The following is a 14,511-nucleotide window of genomic DNA, read 5'->3' on the forward strand; positions in this document are numbered from 1 at the left end:
CCCATCCCGCCGCTGCACAAGTCCAGTCCCCGGCAGCCAGACGCGCCGACATGGGCAAGTGACCCGCCGCACCTGCCGCCATCGCCATCGCCATCGCCATCGCCATCGCCATCCACGTCAACACCACCACAACACGACCATGAGCGCGCCTGCGCACAATGGCCCGGCTCACGTGCGCAACAGTCCTTTCGCCAGAGGGAGCGGGAGCGCAGCAGCCCCGTCGCCCGGCCCGACCCCTCGTCCACTCTCCATCGGCCACCAACCGCACCCGCACACAGAGGCCAAGATGGCGCACGCACGGCATCAGTCCCTCACCCATCTGAGCAGCCCGCCGCTCGGCCGCAGCGACTCGCGCCTGCGCTCCGACTCGAACCGCAGCAGCGTCCCCATCGGCACATTCGCACCGCAGTTCATCTCCGAAGACTCGCCCGACATGGCCAGGCCCGGCGGCATCGTCGAGGGCGAGAACGACTTCTCTGGCAAGCGCTACGTCTGGCTGCGCGACCCCAAGACCGCCTTCGTCCGAGGTTGGGTGGTCGAGCATCTCGCTGGCGGGAGGCTGCTGGTGCAATGCGACGACGGCACACAGCAGGACGTCGACGAGGATGCCGTCGACAAAGTCAACCCAGCCAAGTTCGACAAGGCGGGCGACATGGCCGAGTTGACGCACCTGAACGAGCCCTCGGTCATCCACAACCTGCACATGCGCTACCAGGCAGACCTGATCTACGTAAGTGGGCATACCGCTTGCCCCGCGCGCGCACACTGACCGCTGCCAGACATACTCAGGCCTGTTCTTGGTCACGGTCAACCCCTACTGTCCTCTGCCCATCTACACGCGAGAGTACATCAACATGTACAGAGGGCGGGGGCGAGAGGAGACAAAGCCACATATCTTCGCAATGGCCGATGAGGCCTTTCGGAATCTCGTGGATGAGGGCACCAACCAGAGTATCCTTGTCACGTAAGGCCTGACTTCACCCCTCCAGCTGGCGCCAACTGACATCACTTAGGGGAGAGTCCGGTGCTGGAAAGACGGAGAACACCAAAAAGGTCATCCAGTATCTAGCCGCCGTCGCCAACTCGGACACGCCCCGAGCAAAGTCTGGCGCCAAAAACCTCACGAACCTCTCCGAGCAGATCCTACGAGCGAACCCTATCCTCGAAGCGTTTGGAAACGCCCAAACAGTCAGGAACAACAACTCGTCGCGTTTCGGAAAGTTCATTCGAATCGAGTTCAGCCGCGCAGGCCAGATTGCTGGTGCTTATATTGATTGGTATCTTCTCGAGAAGTCCAGAGTGGTAAAGCTCAACCCCAATGAGCGCAACTACCATATCTTCTACCAACTTCTGCGTGGAGCGGACCCAACGATGAAGCAGGACTTCTTGTTGGACTCGAAAGACACGGAAGACTTCGACTACACCAAGCACGGCAACGACGCAATCTCCGGCGTTTCGGACCGTGATGAGTGGAACACGCTGATAGAGGCGTTCCATGTCATGAAGTTTACAGAAAAGGAGCAAGCCGGCATTCTTCGGACCGTTGCAGCTGTTCTCCACCTGGGTAACATCAAAGCAACCAAGGAGAGTCGACGAGCAGACCAGGCCACGTTGGACTCCAATGCCGAAGCCCAAGCTCGAAAAGTGTGTCAGCTGCTTGGTGTGTCTGCAGACGACTTCCTGAAAGCACTACTTCATCCTCGGGTCAAGGCTGGACGCGAGTGGGTCGAGAAGGTTCAGACGCCCGAGCAAGTCAACCTGGCGCTAGATGCTCTCGCAAAGGGTATCTACGAGCGTGGTTTCGGTGATCTTGTCGACCGCATCAACCGACAGCTGGACCAGACAGGATCCGGTGGCGACGACTCTCACTTTATCGGTGTTCTGGACATTGCTGGTTTCGAAATCTTCGACGAGAACAGCTTCGAGCAGCTTTGCATCAACTACACAAACGAGAAGTTGCAGCAGTTCTTCAACCACCACATGTTCGTTTTGGAACAGGAAGAATACGCTCGGGAGCAGATCGAATGGAAATTCATCGATTTCGGTCGTGATCTACAGCCCACCATCGACCTCATCGAGCTGCCCAATCCAATTGGTATCTTCTCATGTCTAGACGAGGACAGTGTCATGCCTAAAGCCACCGATGTCAGCTTTACAGAGAAGCTGCATTCGCTCTGGGATCGTAAGAGCAACAAGTACAAGCGTTCCCTCCTGACTCAGGGTTTTGTGCTTACTCACTACGCTGCGGAGGTCGAATACTCGACAGAAGGATGGCTGGAGAAGAACAAAGACCCTCTGAACGACAACGTCACTCGTCTTCTAGCAGCGTCGTCGGACAAGCAGATCGCGAATCTGTTTGCAGACTGTGCAGATCCGGACGACGAGGTTGGTGGCACCCGCAGCCGCGTAAAGAAAGGACTCTTCCGCACTGTGGCTCAGCGCCACAAGGAGCAGCTTTCAACGCTCATGAACCAGCTGCATTCAACACATCCTCACTTCGTTCGTTGCATTCTCCCAAATCACAAGAAACGGCCAAAGCAGTTCAGTGCTCCGCTTGTCCTGGATCAGCTACGATGCAACGGTGTGCTCGAAGGCATTCGAATCGCTCGTACCGGATTCCCCAACCGACTGACCTTTGTTGAGTTTAGACAACGATACGAGGTCTTGTGCAAAGATATACCCAAAGGCTATCTTGAGGGTCAACTTGTTGCGAAAATGATCCTGGAGAAGCTGGGCATGGACAAGGCTCTCTACCGTGTTGGCATCACCAAAGTCTTCTTCCGGGCTGGAGTCCTCGCGGAGCTAGAAGACCAAAGAGATGCCCTTATCCGTGACATCATGATCCAGTTCCAGTCCGCAGCGCGTGGATTCACGCAGCGACGTATCGCTCACAAACGCCTCTATCGTGCCGAAGCCACTCGCATCGTACAGAAGAATTTCCAAGTCTACCTGGATCTCCAATCGAACCCCTGGTGGCGGCTCTTCGTCCGCATGAGGCCGATGCTCGGAGCCACTCGCCAAGCTGCCGAGGTGAAGAAGCGCGATGAGATGATCCTCCAGCTCGAAGACAAGATGCAGCAGGAGGCGGCTGAACGGCAGCGCGTAGAAGATGATCGACGAAGAGCCGAGTCGGACATGCAGAAGATTCAGAAGACACTCGAGAGCGAACGTGCTTTGGCTCTTGACAAGGAAGAGATCTTCAAGCGGCTGCAGTTCCGCGAGGCTGAGCTCGCTGAGAAGCTTCAGGGCGCGATCGAGGACCAAGACCAACTGGAAGACCAACTGGATGCCTTGATGGAGGCCAAAAAGAAGACCGAAGAGCAAGCAGAGATATGGCGAAAAGAGTTGGAGCAAGCCGGCCAAATCATTGGAAACCTGGAAACCGAGAAGCAAGATCTCGAGGAGCAACTTGCACGACTCGACCAGCAGTTGCAAGAACTTGAAGCCGCTCAATCAAAGCGCAGCCTAGCGGAGGAGTCCATGAGTCAGGAAGTGAAGATGTTGCAGAGCCATCTGAGTCTGAAAGAGCGAAAACTCCAAGAGCTGGAGTCGAAGCTCCTCACGACAGAACAGGATCTCGACATCAAACTTGCAGCATCGGACAAGGAGGTGCAAGCGAGCAAGAAGCAAATCAAAGAGCTTCTCGAAGACAACCGACAGGTGCGACAACAGATCTCCGACCTTTCCTCGACTTCCACCAGCTACGAAGACCTTGTTCGCCGCAAAGAAAGCGAACTGGCCATTCTGAAGGCTGATCTGAAGAAATACGAGTCCGACCGACAAACTTTCGATGCAGAGAAGCAGACACTTGCTTCGAAACATGATGATCTTCAGAGCCGCCTGCGCGAGGCCAATGCTGAGCTTGAAGCCATGCGATCTCAGAAGCAGCAATCGGACCGTGAAGCCGCCGATGCAAAGCGTCTCCTCGAGGACCGCGAAACTGAAGATGCACAGTCGAAGCTGCTTCAGGAACAGATCGAACTTCTCAAGTCTGAGATGTTCGAGGTCCAGAAGGAGTTGAGCCGCGAACGGCAATCGCGCGACGACGTGGAAATGCTCGGTGAACACAAATACGACACATTGAAGCGTGACTTTGACGCGTTGAACGACTCCAAGATTACCATTGAGAAGGAGATGTATGCACAGCAAGACGTTCTGCGGCGCGCAACCGAGACTCGCACTGCGCACGAGCAAGAACGCAAGGAATACCAAGCTGAGCTGCGGAACCTGCGTGAGCAATATCTCAAACTGCAGGAAGACAAGATGGACGCCGATGCCGAAGCCGAGCGCACTCAGTCACGTCTAGCCCTGGAGAAGCAAGCCGCACGGCAAGAAGAACTGAACTTCAAGGACCAACAACTTGACCAACTGGAGGCAGAGCGGGACGATCTTGCTGAGCAAGTGCATAGCCTGACTCAGATGCTGGCTGATGCGGAGGGCTTCAGAGAGCGAAACGACCAACAGAAGGAACGCCTCGAGCGTGAGCTAGTTACCGTCAAGGGCCGGCTGACAGCTTCCGAGAACGACAACCGCGCACTGCTCAACAAGGTTCAACAAAAGAACCTCGACATTGCCCGAACAAACTCTCGTGCTGGCGAGACTCAGCGCTCGAAGATCATGCAACTGACAAACGAGAAGTCAAAGTTCGAAGAGGACAACAAGCGACTCTATCGTCAGCTCGAGGACGCTCAAGTCAGCATTGCGTCGATGGAGAAGCAGAAGGAGAAACTTGAGCTAACCCTCGAGGATCTGAACCACGAGATCAACCGTGAAGCGAAGAGCAACCGGACCGCAGAAAAGGCTTCTTCCACCGTCAATCTACAGCTTGCAGACGTGAATCGCAAGCTCGAGACGGAGAGGCAATTACGTACCCAAGCTCAAGCCAACACGCGTGCAGTACAAGCCGCATTGGACAACAACAATCGTGAATTGGAGGAATGTCACAACCAACTCATGCTACTCCGTAAGGTCTTCGACCCTGAGTCTGCCGAGGTTGCCATCAGCTATGATGCTGCGAAACCACAAATCTCAAAGGCCGTGGATGTTGCAGAGCGCCTAGAGGCTGCTAACCAGGCATTGCGTGTTGCCACGGAGCGGTACAATCGCGCCGAAGCTCAGCTGGACGACCTTCGGGAGAGGCACGAGGGTGAGATCAACGACTTGGATACACGCCATGCCAACTCGAAGCGTGCTCTGCTCGAAGAGATGAACAGCAGCCAGGTAAACCAAGCGAACGCGAATCGATCGCCAACACACAGAAGGTTAGACAGCGAGAACCGCAAGCCATTTTCGACGAGTACGCCGACTAACCAACGCCACATCAGTAACGCAACGAACGACTCTGCCCGCTCTGACCGTACAGTCGACACTGTCGCTTTCAACAACCGCATGGACATGGCTGCCGAGCTCGAACTCGCACAGAACCAGTTGCAGATGTCGGAAATGCGAAACGCACATCTGCAGGGCCAGCTCGACCAGTCTCCTGCTCGGAACAACAGCTGGCAAGAAGAAAGCCCGTCGATGAGACGTGTGCAGAAACTGGAACGCGAGAACTTCCGTCTGCATGACATGCTCGACGACTCCGCAAAGAAGGTTTCCTCACTCGAATACAATCTGCGCTCAGGACAACTATCCTACCAGGAAGTACAGACAAAGTCACACGAGGAGCTGTTCGAGTTGCTCAACTCGCAAGAACAGTCGCGCAAGTCCATTGTACAAGCCCACAACAACGCCATCAATGAGCTGGCTGACGCAAAGACGGCCTTCGACGACATCAAGCAGATGAAGACAGCCTTGGAAGCTGAGCTTCGTGAGGTGTCGGCTGAGTTGGACGAATATGCCTCCGAGCGTGAGCAAGAGCAAGCCAACCACAATCAGCTGCTGCAGGAATTTGCAGATCTCCAGATTCGACTTGATGACGAGACTTCTACTCTACTCGACGTGCAGTCCAGCTTGAGCCTGTACAAGAGCCGCGCTGACGAATACTTCAACAAACTCGAGCAGGCAGAAATCGCTGTGCTCAAGGCATCCCGTGCCGAACAGTTCGCCAGGACACAAGCACGTGAGGCTGAAGAGACCTGTGCCACATTCATGGCGGAACGCAAGGAGATGGATGGCATGGTCGAGGGCTTTCAGCGACAAGTCCAACAGTATGAGGAGCGTGTAGAGGATCTTTCCACCGATCTACAAGCGGCGCTGCAGGCAAAGAAGCGTCTCCAGAACGAGCTCGAGGATTACAGAAGCCAGCATGCCCACGACATTGAAGACGGAGAAACCTCACTGGAACAAACGCGCAAGAAGTACCAAACCGAACTGTCGACGTTGACAAACGAGCTGGACCAGGAGCGCGAGACAATCATCTACATACGCGAGGAGAACGGACGCTTACGTGAGGAGATTGAAGAAATGAGAAGCAAGTGGGACGATGAAGTCCTAAACTCGTCCACCTGGGCCAAGGAGAAGAACCGCCTCGAGATGACGCTCCACGTAGTGTCCAACTCTCGTGACGAGGCAGCCAATGCCCACAATGAGGCTCAGTCTAAGATTGTGAACCTCTTGTCTCAAGTTCGAAACCTTCGCACCAATGTCGATGATCTCGCTGCTGAGCGCGACTCTGCCATCGAGGAGAAGAAGCGCCTTGAAACACGTTTGCAGGAGGCCGCGGACCGACTGGACGACCTATCGCGATCCGAGTCACCGGCGATGCGCAATGCAGCTGCCTATGACCGCGAGCTGCTCGAATTGAAGTCCGGCCTGGCCCAGCAAGAGGATATAGCTGCGGCAGCCGTCGGTAAGATGCGCCGTGCGGAAGCACTGGCACAGGAGCTACAGAAGGACATCATTGCCGAACGCGAGGCGAACGTACAGCTGCATAAGGAGAAGGGTCTTGTCGGCAAAAACCTCAAGGACCTCCAGCTTCGTCTGGTGGATCTTGAAACGAAGGGCTACAGCGGCTCAGCTGGAAAAGATGTCCGCTTCCTCCACGGACGTATCCAAGAGGTAAGCTACTGATTGCCGTTTCCATAGTGACTCTGACTGACGATACGATACAGCTTGAGAAAGCGCTTGAGGACTCGGAATCGACACGCCTCTCCGACTCCCGCGCCGTTCGCAATGTCGATCGCACAGTCAAGGACTTGCAGTCACAGATCGAGCGTCGCGAGAAACAGAACGCCTCTGTCACTGAAGACCTCAACAAAGCTCGCGACAAAATTTCCAGCCTGCTCTCCACCATCGACGAGCTGCAGTCGTCAGATTCAGGGAACCAGCTCGCTGCTAAGCGCGCCGAGCGCGAACTCCGTGAAGAACGCGAGAAGAGTGTCAAACTGGAGCGCGAACTCGAGAACCATAAGAATTTGCGCGTCGAGCGAAGGAGCCAGCTTGGCGTTCCTGGCATCGCAGCGAGCGACGCCGGCGATGCGCGATCACGCCGTGGCTCCTCGATCGGCCTTTTGATGGGGGGCGAAATGGGCGAGGCTGCGCCTGGCGAGAAGAAATTCGGTAGTTTCCGAAGCGGACTACGACGCGTCTCCGGCCAGAAGGGTTTTTTGTAGTTGATGGGACCTCCAAGGGGGAGGGGTCGTTGAAGAGGTCCCAGTTCACCATTTCTAGCCCATATTTCCGCAGAGAAGTTGAAGAGGATGTGGGCGGTCCTGTCACTACATTGAAAGAAGAGATGAAGAAGCAAGAAGGCACCGTCGCAGCTGTCAAACCCAGAGCGCTGGTTATTGCCGGCGCGGGCATGAGGAGGAAACACAGCTACGACACAGGCGTCGGCCTGCTGGAAGACATCGAGGAGGTGGAGTCTGTGCTGGAGAAAGATTCGGTGCTGAATCAAGCTTTCCTAGGGGAAGACTACGAGGAAAACGAGGAGGAGCAAGGAGAAGACGAGACGCTGGTCGAAGTCGACGGCGAGCTGTACAAGGAGAAACAAGTCGAGATTGACGTCACGGACTCTGAGCCTGAGACTGACAACGAGTCGCTTGCCGAACCCCAGGAGGACGGGTGTGGTGTCAAGCGCAAGAGGACGATTCGTGTTGTCATTCGGTCGAGGGCGTTTATATAAATAAGCGTGGTTAGTTGTCGACTTTTCTTTTCTTTTCTTTTCTTTTCTTTTCTTTTCTTTTCTTTTCTTTTCTTTTCTTTTCTTTTCTTTTCTTTTCTTTTCTTTTCTTTTCTTTTCTTTTCTTTTCCCTCCCCATGGGAATCGGAGACTCGGTTCCTTCACTTTGAACTGGTCGGAGGTTTTGGGTTTTTTTTTGTTGTTGTTGTTGTTGTTTTTCTCGCATGGCGTTGTAGCGATATATCATCGTTTGCTGCACTGCACTGCACTGTACTGTACTGCTTTACTTCACCTCGCTGCTTGGAATTGCATTTTCCCACTTGCAGACGGGCAATTGATATTTCATTACCCCTTCATCAGCCACGTGCCATGTCTGTCGCGTCTTGCCCCTGCTGTCTTGCGACGTTGACGGTGCGCTGCTTCTCGAGCGTTGCACGGAGGGATGGACGGAGGGATGGATGGATGGATGGACGGATAGATGGACGGATGGATGGATGGATGGATGAACGGATAGACGGACGGATAGACGGACGGATAGATAGATGGATAGATAGGTAGGTAGACAATCAAACAGACAAACCAACCGTGCGCCATTCCCCTGTTATTGAGCTTCCGCCCTACCGCGGATTGAAGTCGTGTATACCGTGCGTGCTGTTCTACTGCTGTTCTTCGTCAGATCTGTAGCCGCTTACTCTCTCTCTCTCTCTCTCTCTCTCTCTCTCTCTCACACACACACTCACACTCACACTCTCTCACACACCCCTCAAATAAAGGAGATTGGCATACCACATACACACAGTCTGTTTACTTTTGCGCTCATGCACGCACGCACCTGCGGAGGTTCCGTGTTTGGGTCGTGCAGGATTTCTCGTCCACTGCTGTATCGGGATGTGGCGGAGACGGGCCGGGCCGCTGGGGGGTTGGATGCGATGGGTGCTGGGTACGGGGGTTTGGGATGGGGCGCATTTTGGATGGGCGCGTTGAGGTGGAGGGGGAGGGAGGGTGGATGAGATGCCTTGCTGTGTGTGGGTGTCGGTGGACTAGAGGGTGGAGGAGTGGGTTGGTGTCGGGTTTGCAGAGGGCTTGTGTCTAAATAGATTGTGGACAGGCTAGGTCCGGCTGTTCATACAGATATAGTTGCATGAGACGTTCGTGTGGGAGAAAATGGAGAACTGGGCATGGCGTGAAAGCAAGGGGAACGAGAATGTTGGACATGCGTTGCTGTAATCTTGTTGTTAGATCACGTAGCTGCAGATTCTAGACTACTGTGCTGTGCGTAGCAGCCTTGGGCTTTTCTTTGTATCTCAATCTGATATCTAGTTGGAGATACCGATGACACCGCAAGCGGGGCGGGCACCAGCGTTACCGGTCTTCTTGGACTCCTCGTGTCCGCCCTTGCCGAGGTCGTCTGTGCCGGCGTGGACGACAATGGTGCGCTGCGACATGTTAGCCGAGTTTTGTAATGATGTATTTGCTTGAGAGGCGTAGAATGCCATCTGGGCAGACGAAACAAGCAGGGGAACCTACGCCAATGACGCTCTCAGCGCCAATGAGCTTGATCAGCTTGTCCTGGACGCTGCCCTTTGCGTTGCCCTGGCCGTCGGTCTTGAAGTTACCGAGGTCACCAACGTGGCGCTCCTCGTCGCTGGGGGCACCGTGGGTCTTGTTGTGAGGGTTGACTGGCTCTCGTTAGCGTCTCTTGCATTTCTCAAGCACCTCGAGGAGGGCGAAGTCGTGTAGAGTTGGTAAAGCACTCACAGTGAGGTCCGGCAGAAGTGCAGCCATTGGTGTTGTCGCCGAAGGCGTGGACGTGCATGCCACGCTCAGCGTTGGCGTCGTGGCCAGTGATGTCCCATGAGACGGTGGTCTGCGAGTTCTCGTCGGCCTGCTCGAAAGTGACGGTTCCCTTGATGTTGGAGTCTCCACGGAGGACAGCGACTAGAGAGCACACGTCAGCAGATCGTCCTTTGTCTAGATGTACAGTGGCTCGCCGTCTCAGCCCTACCCGTGTTTGGGTGTGTACGAGAGGTAAAGGAGCGGGCCATCAGGGTGTGTGGGGGGCGCTGTGCTGATTGGAGCACACGTACGGCGAGCCAGGCGGTACGGTGCTTAACAAGGTACCCAGGCAGCTCTCTGAGGACGTGATCGAGCCATTCACAGCGTGCTCAGGCCCAGAAAAGGTCCCTCGAAGACACAATGTGCTCAATCAAGCGCAGCCGCTACCCCACCTTCCCACAACGGGGCAAGCCTGCGCTGCACAGGGAGTTGGACGTACCGGCTTTGACCATTTTGGCGGTATGGAGTGGTTGGAGATGAGTTTTGGATGGATTGAAGCTTGACTTGACGTCTGAGGTGTACGTTGTGAGTGTGGGAGGAGCGGTGCAAGCTGCGGAACGCTGGGAGCTTTCACGGCTGTCCCTCTGCGGGGCTCGGGGTGACGCAACGCACAGGACCCACAGTAGCTCGCCATTTCGGCCGAGTGCCGACTTCTGGACCAATAAATGATAAATCCATCTGCATGCTGCTGGCCGTAGCCCAGCCTGTCAGCATTGCGACTGTCGATGATCTTACAGCATCATGACAGACGTCAGACCGTGGTACCCGGCAAAAGTCCTGTGGGCGTAGAGGTAGCCAGAGATGCTTGGCCGTAGCTCTTACACTAGTTGCGTCTAGCTTTGCTGTGTCTTATGCATATGCTCTAGTGCTACAGAGCAATGGATACAGGGAAGAACAGAACCGCACGGTATGATATACAGGATTAGTGTGTAATCTACTCAATAGAGCCACTCTGTACGGGCTCCTGCATATCTCACTCACAAAACGTATGCCGGGTACCGAGGGGACTGGGGTACGTTGCGTGCACAAGGGAACAGTGGCATGGCAGTTTCATCTCTTTGTATTGTGATATCGCAGTACCAAGCAGCTATGTGAATGTGGTGGTGCAAGCTGACCTCAAAACGTAAAATTCATGCCTTCATAACCATCAAAGAAAACGACCCATGTCGGACTACCCATCTATGCCTCGATCTTCTTGCGGAGGATGTCCTTGAGGGTGACGGCATCAGCAGCGAATTTCGAGATACCCTCGCGGAGCTTCTCAACGGCCATCTGGTCCTCGTTGAAGTAGAAGCGGAAGGCAGCCTCGTCGTTGATGTAGCTCTTCTTCTCAATGTCAAGCGAGCTGGCGTTGGAGGCGTCGAGCTTCTTGGGGACCGGCTCGGTGGAGTTGTAGAGCTGCTCGAGGAGGTTGGGCTGGGAATCGTCAGTAACGAGGCGCGCGATCGAGTACAAATCAACATACAGCAATGGTGAGGTAGTCGCAGCCAGCAAGCTCGGTGACCTCGCCGACGGATCGGAAAGAAGCACCCATGACAATGGTCTTGTAGCCGTACTTCTTGTAGTAGTTGAAGATGCTGCCGACGGACTGGACACCGGGGTCCTCCTCCTTGGTGTACTCCTTCTTGGTGGAAGCCTTGTACCAGTCAAGGATGCGGCCAACGAAGGGGGAGATGAGGAAGGCGTTTGCCTCAGCAGCGGCGATGGCCTGGACGAGAGAGAACATGAGGGTCAGGTTGGTGTTGATACCGTGGTCCCTCTGGAGGATCTCGGCGGCCTTGATGCCCTCCCATGTGGAGGCAATCTTGATCAGAACGCGCTCCTTGCCGATGCCCTGCTCCTTGTACAGCTGGAGAGAGTTAGTTTTTGATGTTTTTACGAGTTGAGCCCACAGTCACGTACGTCGATGATGCGCAGGGCCTTGTTGACGGAGGCCTTTGTGTCGAAGGAGAAGCGGGCGTCCACCTCGGTGGAAACCTTGCCGGGGACCACGTTCAGGATCTCCTTGCCGAACTGGACGAGGAGGTTGTCGAGTGTGGCATCGACCTGGTCCTCGATGTTGTCGCCGTGCTTCTTGCCCCACGCAACGGCGGCATCGATCAGCTTCTCGTACTCGGGCTTCTTGGAGGCCGCGAGAATCAGGGAGGGGTTGGTGGTGGCATCCTGGGGCTTGTACTTGTCGATGGTCGCAAAGTCACCAGAGTCGCAGACGACGGTCTGTGAAGGGGTTGTTAGCTTCCACACTCACAATGGCGCTGCAGCTGTGGTGGTGGGGCAGCGAGCGGCAGCGGGGCTACCTACGGTGCCAGTGGCCTTCAATTGGTCGAGGGAAGAAGTCATTGTGGTTGTGATGTGATGTGGATGTGATGTGAATGTAATGTGGATGTGATGTGGATGTGGAATGGGGTGGAGGGCAGAGGGTAGAGGGTAGAGGGTAGAGAGTAGGATTCTTGGGTATCGCAGTGGGAAGAGGGGGAAAGATGGTTGTTGTCTGCTGGGAGCAGCTGCGTCGGTCGATCAGCTTTCAATCAGTCGGCCTCCAGCGAGCCCCGCTACAAAAAATAGCTGCTGCGTCACAAGCGTGGCCACTGCGACGGCGGCCGGAAGAACAGCAGGCTAGCAGCAGGTCGACAGCAGGTCAACCGCTGGTCAACAGCTGGCCCATGGACCCACCCGGGGCGTTTTGCATCAATCAGCCTGCCACTTGCCTGCGGTAAGCGGACCCTGGCAGCGTAGGGCTGTCCAGTGTCCACGCTGTCCACGCTGCCCACCGCTCACGGCTCACGGCTGAGTCCTGGCCACTGCTGTCGCACACTCGCCGTTCCACGGTCGTTGGGCCTGTCGCAGCGCTGCTCAGAATCTTCTGTTTTGTCGATATGATGCAATGTCCGAGCGCTCCGCTGGCGGCCCTTGTTGGCTCGCGGCTCAGATGGGCGACACACGCCGGCCTCGAGCCTCCACTGCGGTCCGCCGTGCCCCCCTTTCCTCTTCTGCCAGAACCTGCTGCCATGTGTGTTCCACGTTCTATCCATTTCCATTTCCACCGGCTCAACATGGGAAAAGTAACGCGTCGGACTACTGTCGCCCGAGCCAGTCGCCGGCTGCTGCGGCCTGCACGTTTCCGTGGCGGCCGGAGAAATCGCCGCGTCGATGCGAGCTCGCCATGGCAAACCTTTGGCTCGCTTTCTGCACACTGCAGCTTATCGTGAAGACGCTTCTAGATGTGGACGTCCCAACGCCCTTCAGGCGCGTGCCTCACGAACCGTGGTTGCTTTGTCGACCGCCCACGCCCACTTCTCGGCGAACAGCTCACCGCCATGTCCTCGGTGCCTCAACGCAGCAGCAACGCTGACACGCACTCGCTGACCGTGGTGAGAAGGTATCGTGAGAAACAGTGACAGCAGTGAATAAATGATTCCAACCATTTCAGCTCTGGGTGAACTTCACAAGCCAGCCAGCATCTGCACAGCCTTGGCGTGTAACTCATGGACATGGAGCGTTGTTTCTGTTTATAGGATCCCAGGTCTGGTTTCCAGGCGTCATCTACAGTTTGCTCTTGCCCCAGCCACGCCTCTCCAGCAAACCATAAACCTCCTCATACTTACCCTCCAGATGACTGACCGTGTGTCCCGCCCCACTGGGCCCAGGATCATTCAACGCCTCAACCTTCCTCGTCTGCTCTTTCCCAACTTCAAGAATAGAACCACCAGGCAACGCCTCGTCGACCAAACACCTCAACATGGCCTCCGCAACCTCTTCCGGCGTCGCCCACTCATCTGCATCCGAGGATATAAACTGCAGTTTCTCCGGGTGCTCGGTCCACAGCGGTGTCTTGATCACACCAGGCGCCACGCCGTTGACGCGGATGCCGAAGCGCGTATCGAGGGCGGCGAGCGAGCGGACAAAGCCGTTCATGGCGTGTTTGGCCGCGACGTAGATGGGCGTGTGCAGGTTCGCATTCTGCCCTGCGATGGAACTCACAATCAAGACGCGCTTGCGCTTTTTTTTCTTCTTCCCCCCCGTCCGCGCCTGCGAATCGAGGAAGGCGGCGATGGCGAGCTGCGTCGTCCTGATCGGGTGCGTCACGTTGATGTCCAGCGTCGCGTACCGCCCGCCTCCGGCAGCGTCACGAGAGACCGTCGTGTCCGGTGGGTGCCAGAAGTTGCTCCACGGGGGGTCGTAGACGCCTGCGCCGGGGCAGACGATATCGACGTCTCCAAACGCTGCAGTCGCAACAGCGAACATGCGTTCCAACTCTTTCCACTCGGTGACGTCGGTCTTCTGGAACACGGCTCGAGGCGCGCCCGTCTCGAATCGAGACAGCAGTTGTTGTGCCTCAGGGCGAAGTGCAAGGTCCGCCATCAGGACGCTGCATCCCTTGTCCAGCAACAGCTTGGCGAAGCAGTAGTTGATACCTACAAACCCAATCTCAACCTTGCCTCGCATCAGACTTTCAGCTGCACGTGCACTCACCCGATCCCGCGCCCGTGACTATCGCAGTCTTGCCCTGCACACGGAACGCTTCCTGCGTCGTCGCCATGGCCGTCTGGATGTTGGCGAGTGCACGAATGGTAAGAGACGAGTGTGCTATGTATGCGCGAAGCCGTCACGGC

The 14,511-nt window shown here is 55.9% G+C and overlaps 4 protein-coding genes across 4 annotated transcripts, besides 10 other annotated features; 1 reads left to right on the forward strand and 3 right to left on the reverse strand.

The window, feature by feature from the left end:
- Positions 1-76: 76 nt before the first annotated feature.
- Positions 77-113: a tandem repeat.
- A 26-nt stretch (positions 114-139) lies between these two features.
- Positions 140-8,065, forward strand: EKO05_0000045 (class II myosin; the record flags this gene model as incomplete). Its single annotated transcript, XM_038936439.1, has 5 exons — positions 140-730; positions 780-964; positions 1,014-6,999; positions 7,053-7,549; positions 7,612-8,065. 5 exons carry the CDS (start codon positions 140-142, stop codon positions 8,063-8,065), a joined length of 7,713 nt encoding a protein of 2,570 aa, XP_038802583.1.
- A 21-nt stretch (positions 8,066-8,086) lies between these two features.
- Positions 8,087-8,192: a tandem repeat.
- Positions 8,193-8,252: 60 nt separating this feature from the next.
- Positions 8,253-8,281: a tandem repeat.
- Positions 8,282-8,315: 34 nt separating this feature from the next.
- Positions 8,316-8,344: a tandem repeat.
- Positions 8,345-8,502: 158 nt separating this feature from the next.
- Positions 8,503-8,567: a tandem repeat.
- Positions 8,568-8,625: a tandem repeat.
- A 128-nt stretch (positions 8,626-8,753) lies between these two features.
- Positions 8,754-8,788: a tandem repeat.
- Positions 8,789-8,822: a tandem repeat.
- A 556-nt stretch (positions 8,823-9,378) lies between these two features.
- On the reverse strand, positions 9,379-10,350 carry EKO05_0000046 (Superoxide dismutase; the record flags this gene model as incomplete). Its single annotated transcript, XM_038936646.1, has 4 exons — positions 9,379-9,498; positions 9,590-9,741; positions 9,821-10,000; positions 10,338-10,350. 4 exons carry the CDS (start codon positions 10,348-10,350, stop codon positions 9,379-9,381), a joined length of 465 nt encoding a protein of 154 aa, XP_038802584.1.
- A 727-nt stretch (positions 10,351-11,077) lies between these two features.
- Positions 11,078-12,238, reverse strand: EKO05_0000047 (Transaldolase; the record flags this gene model as incomplete). The annotated part of the gene is made up of 4 exons (XM_038936474.1): positions 11,078-11,314; positions 11,364-11,747; positions 11,801-12,115; positions 12,200-12,238. 4 exons carry the CDS (start codon positions 12,236-12,238, stop codon positions 11,078-11,080), a joined length of 975 nt encoding a protein of 324 aa, XP_038802585.1.
- Positions 12,239-12,244: 6 nt separating this feature from the next.
- Positions 12,245-12,297: a tandem repeat.
- Positions 12,298-12,302: 5 nt separating this feature from the next.
- Positions 12,303-12,343: a tandem repeat.
- Positions 12,344-13,441: 1,098 nt separating this feature from the next.
- Positions 13,442-14,344, reverse strand: EKO05_0000048 (uncharacterized protein; the record flags this gene model as incomplete). Its single annotated transcript, XM_038936874.2, has 1 exon — positions 13,442-14,344. One exon carries the CDS (start codon positions 14,342-14,344, stop codon positions 13,442-13,444), a length of 903 nt encoding a protein of 300 aa, XP_038802586.2.
- Positions 14,345-14,511: the final 167 nt, after the last annotated feature.

The sequence above is a fragment of the Ascochyta rabiei genome, chromosome 1 (assembly GCF_004011695.2).
Source record: "Ascochyta rabiei chromosome 1, complete sequence".
Taxonomy (NCBI): domain Eukaryota; kingdom Fungi; phylum Ascomycota; class Dothideomycetes; order Pleosporales; family Didymellaceae; genus Ascochyta; species Ascochyta rabiei.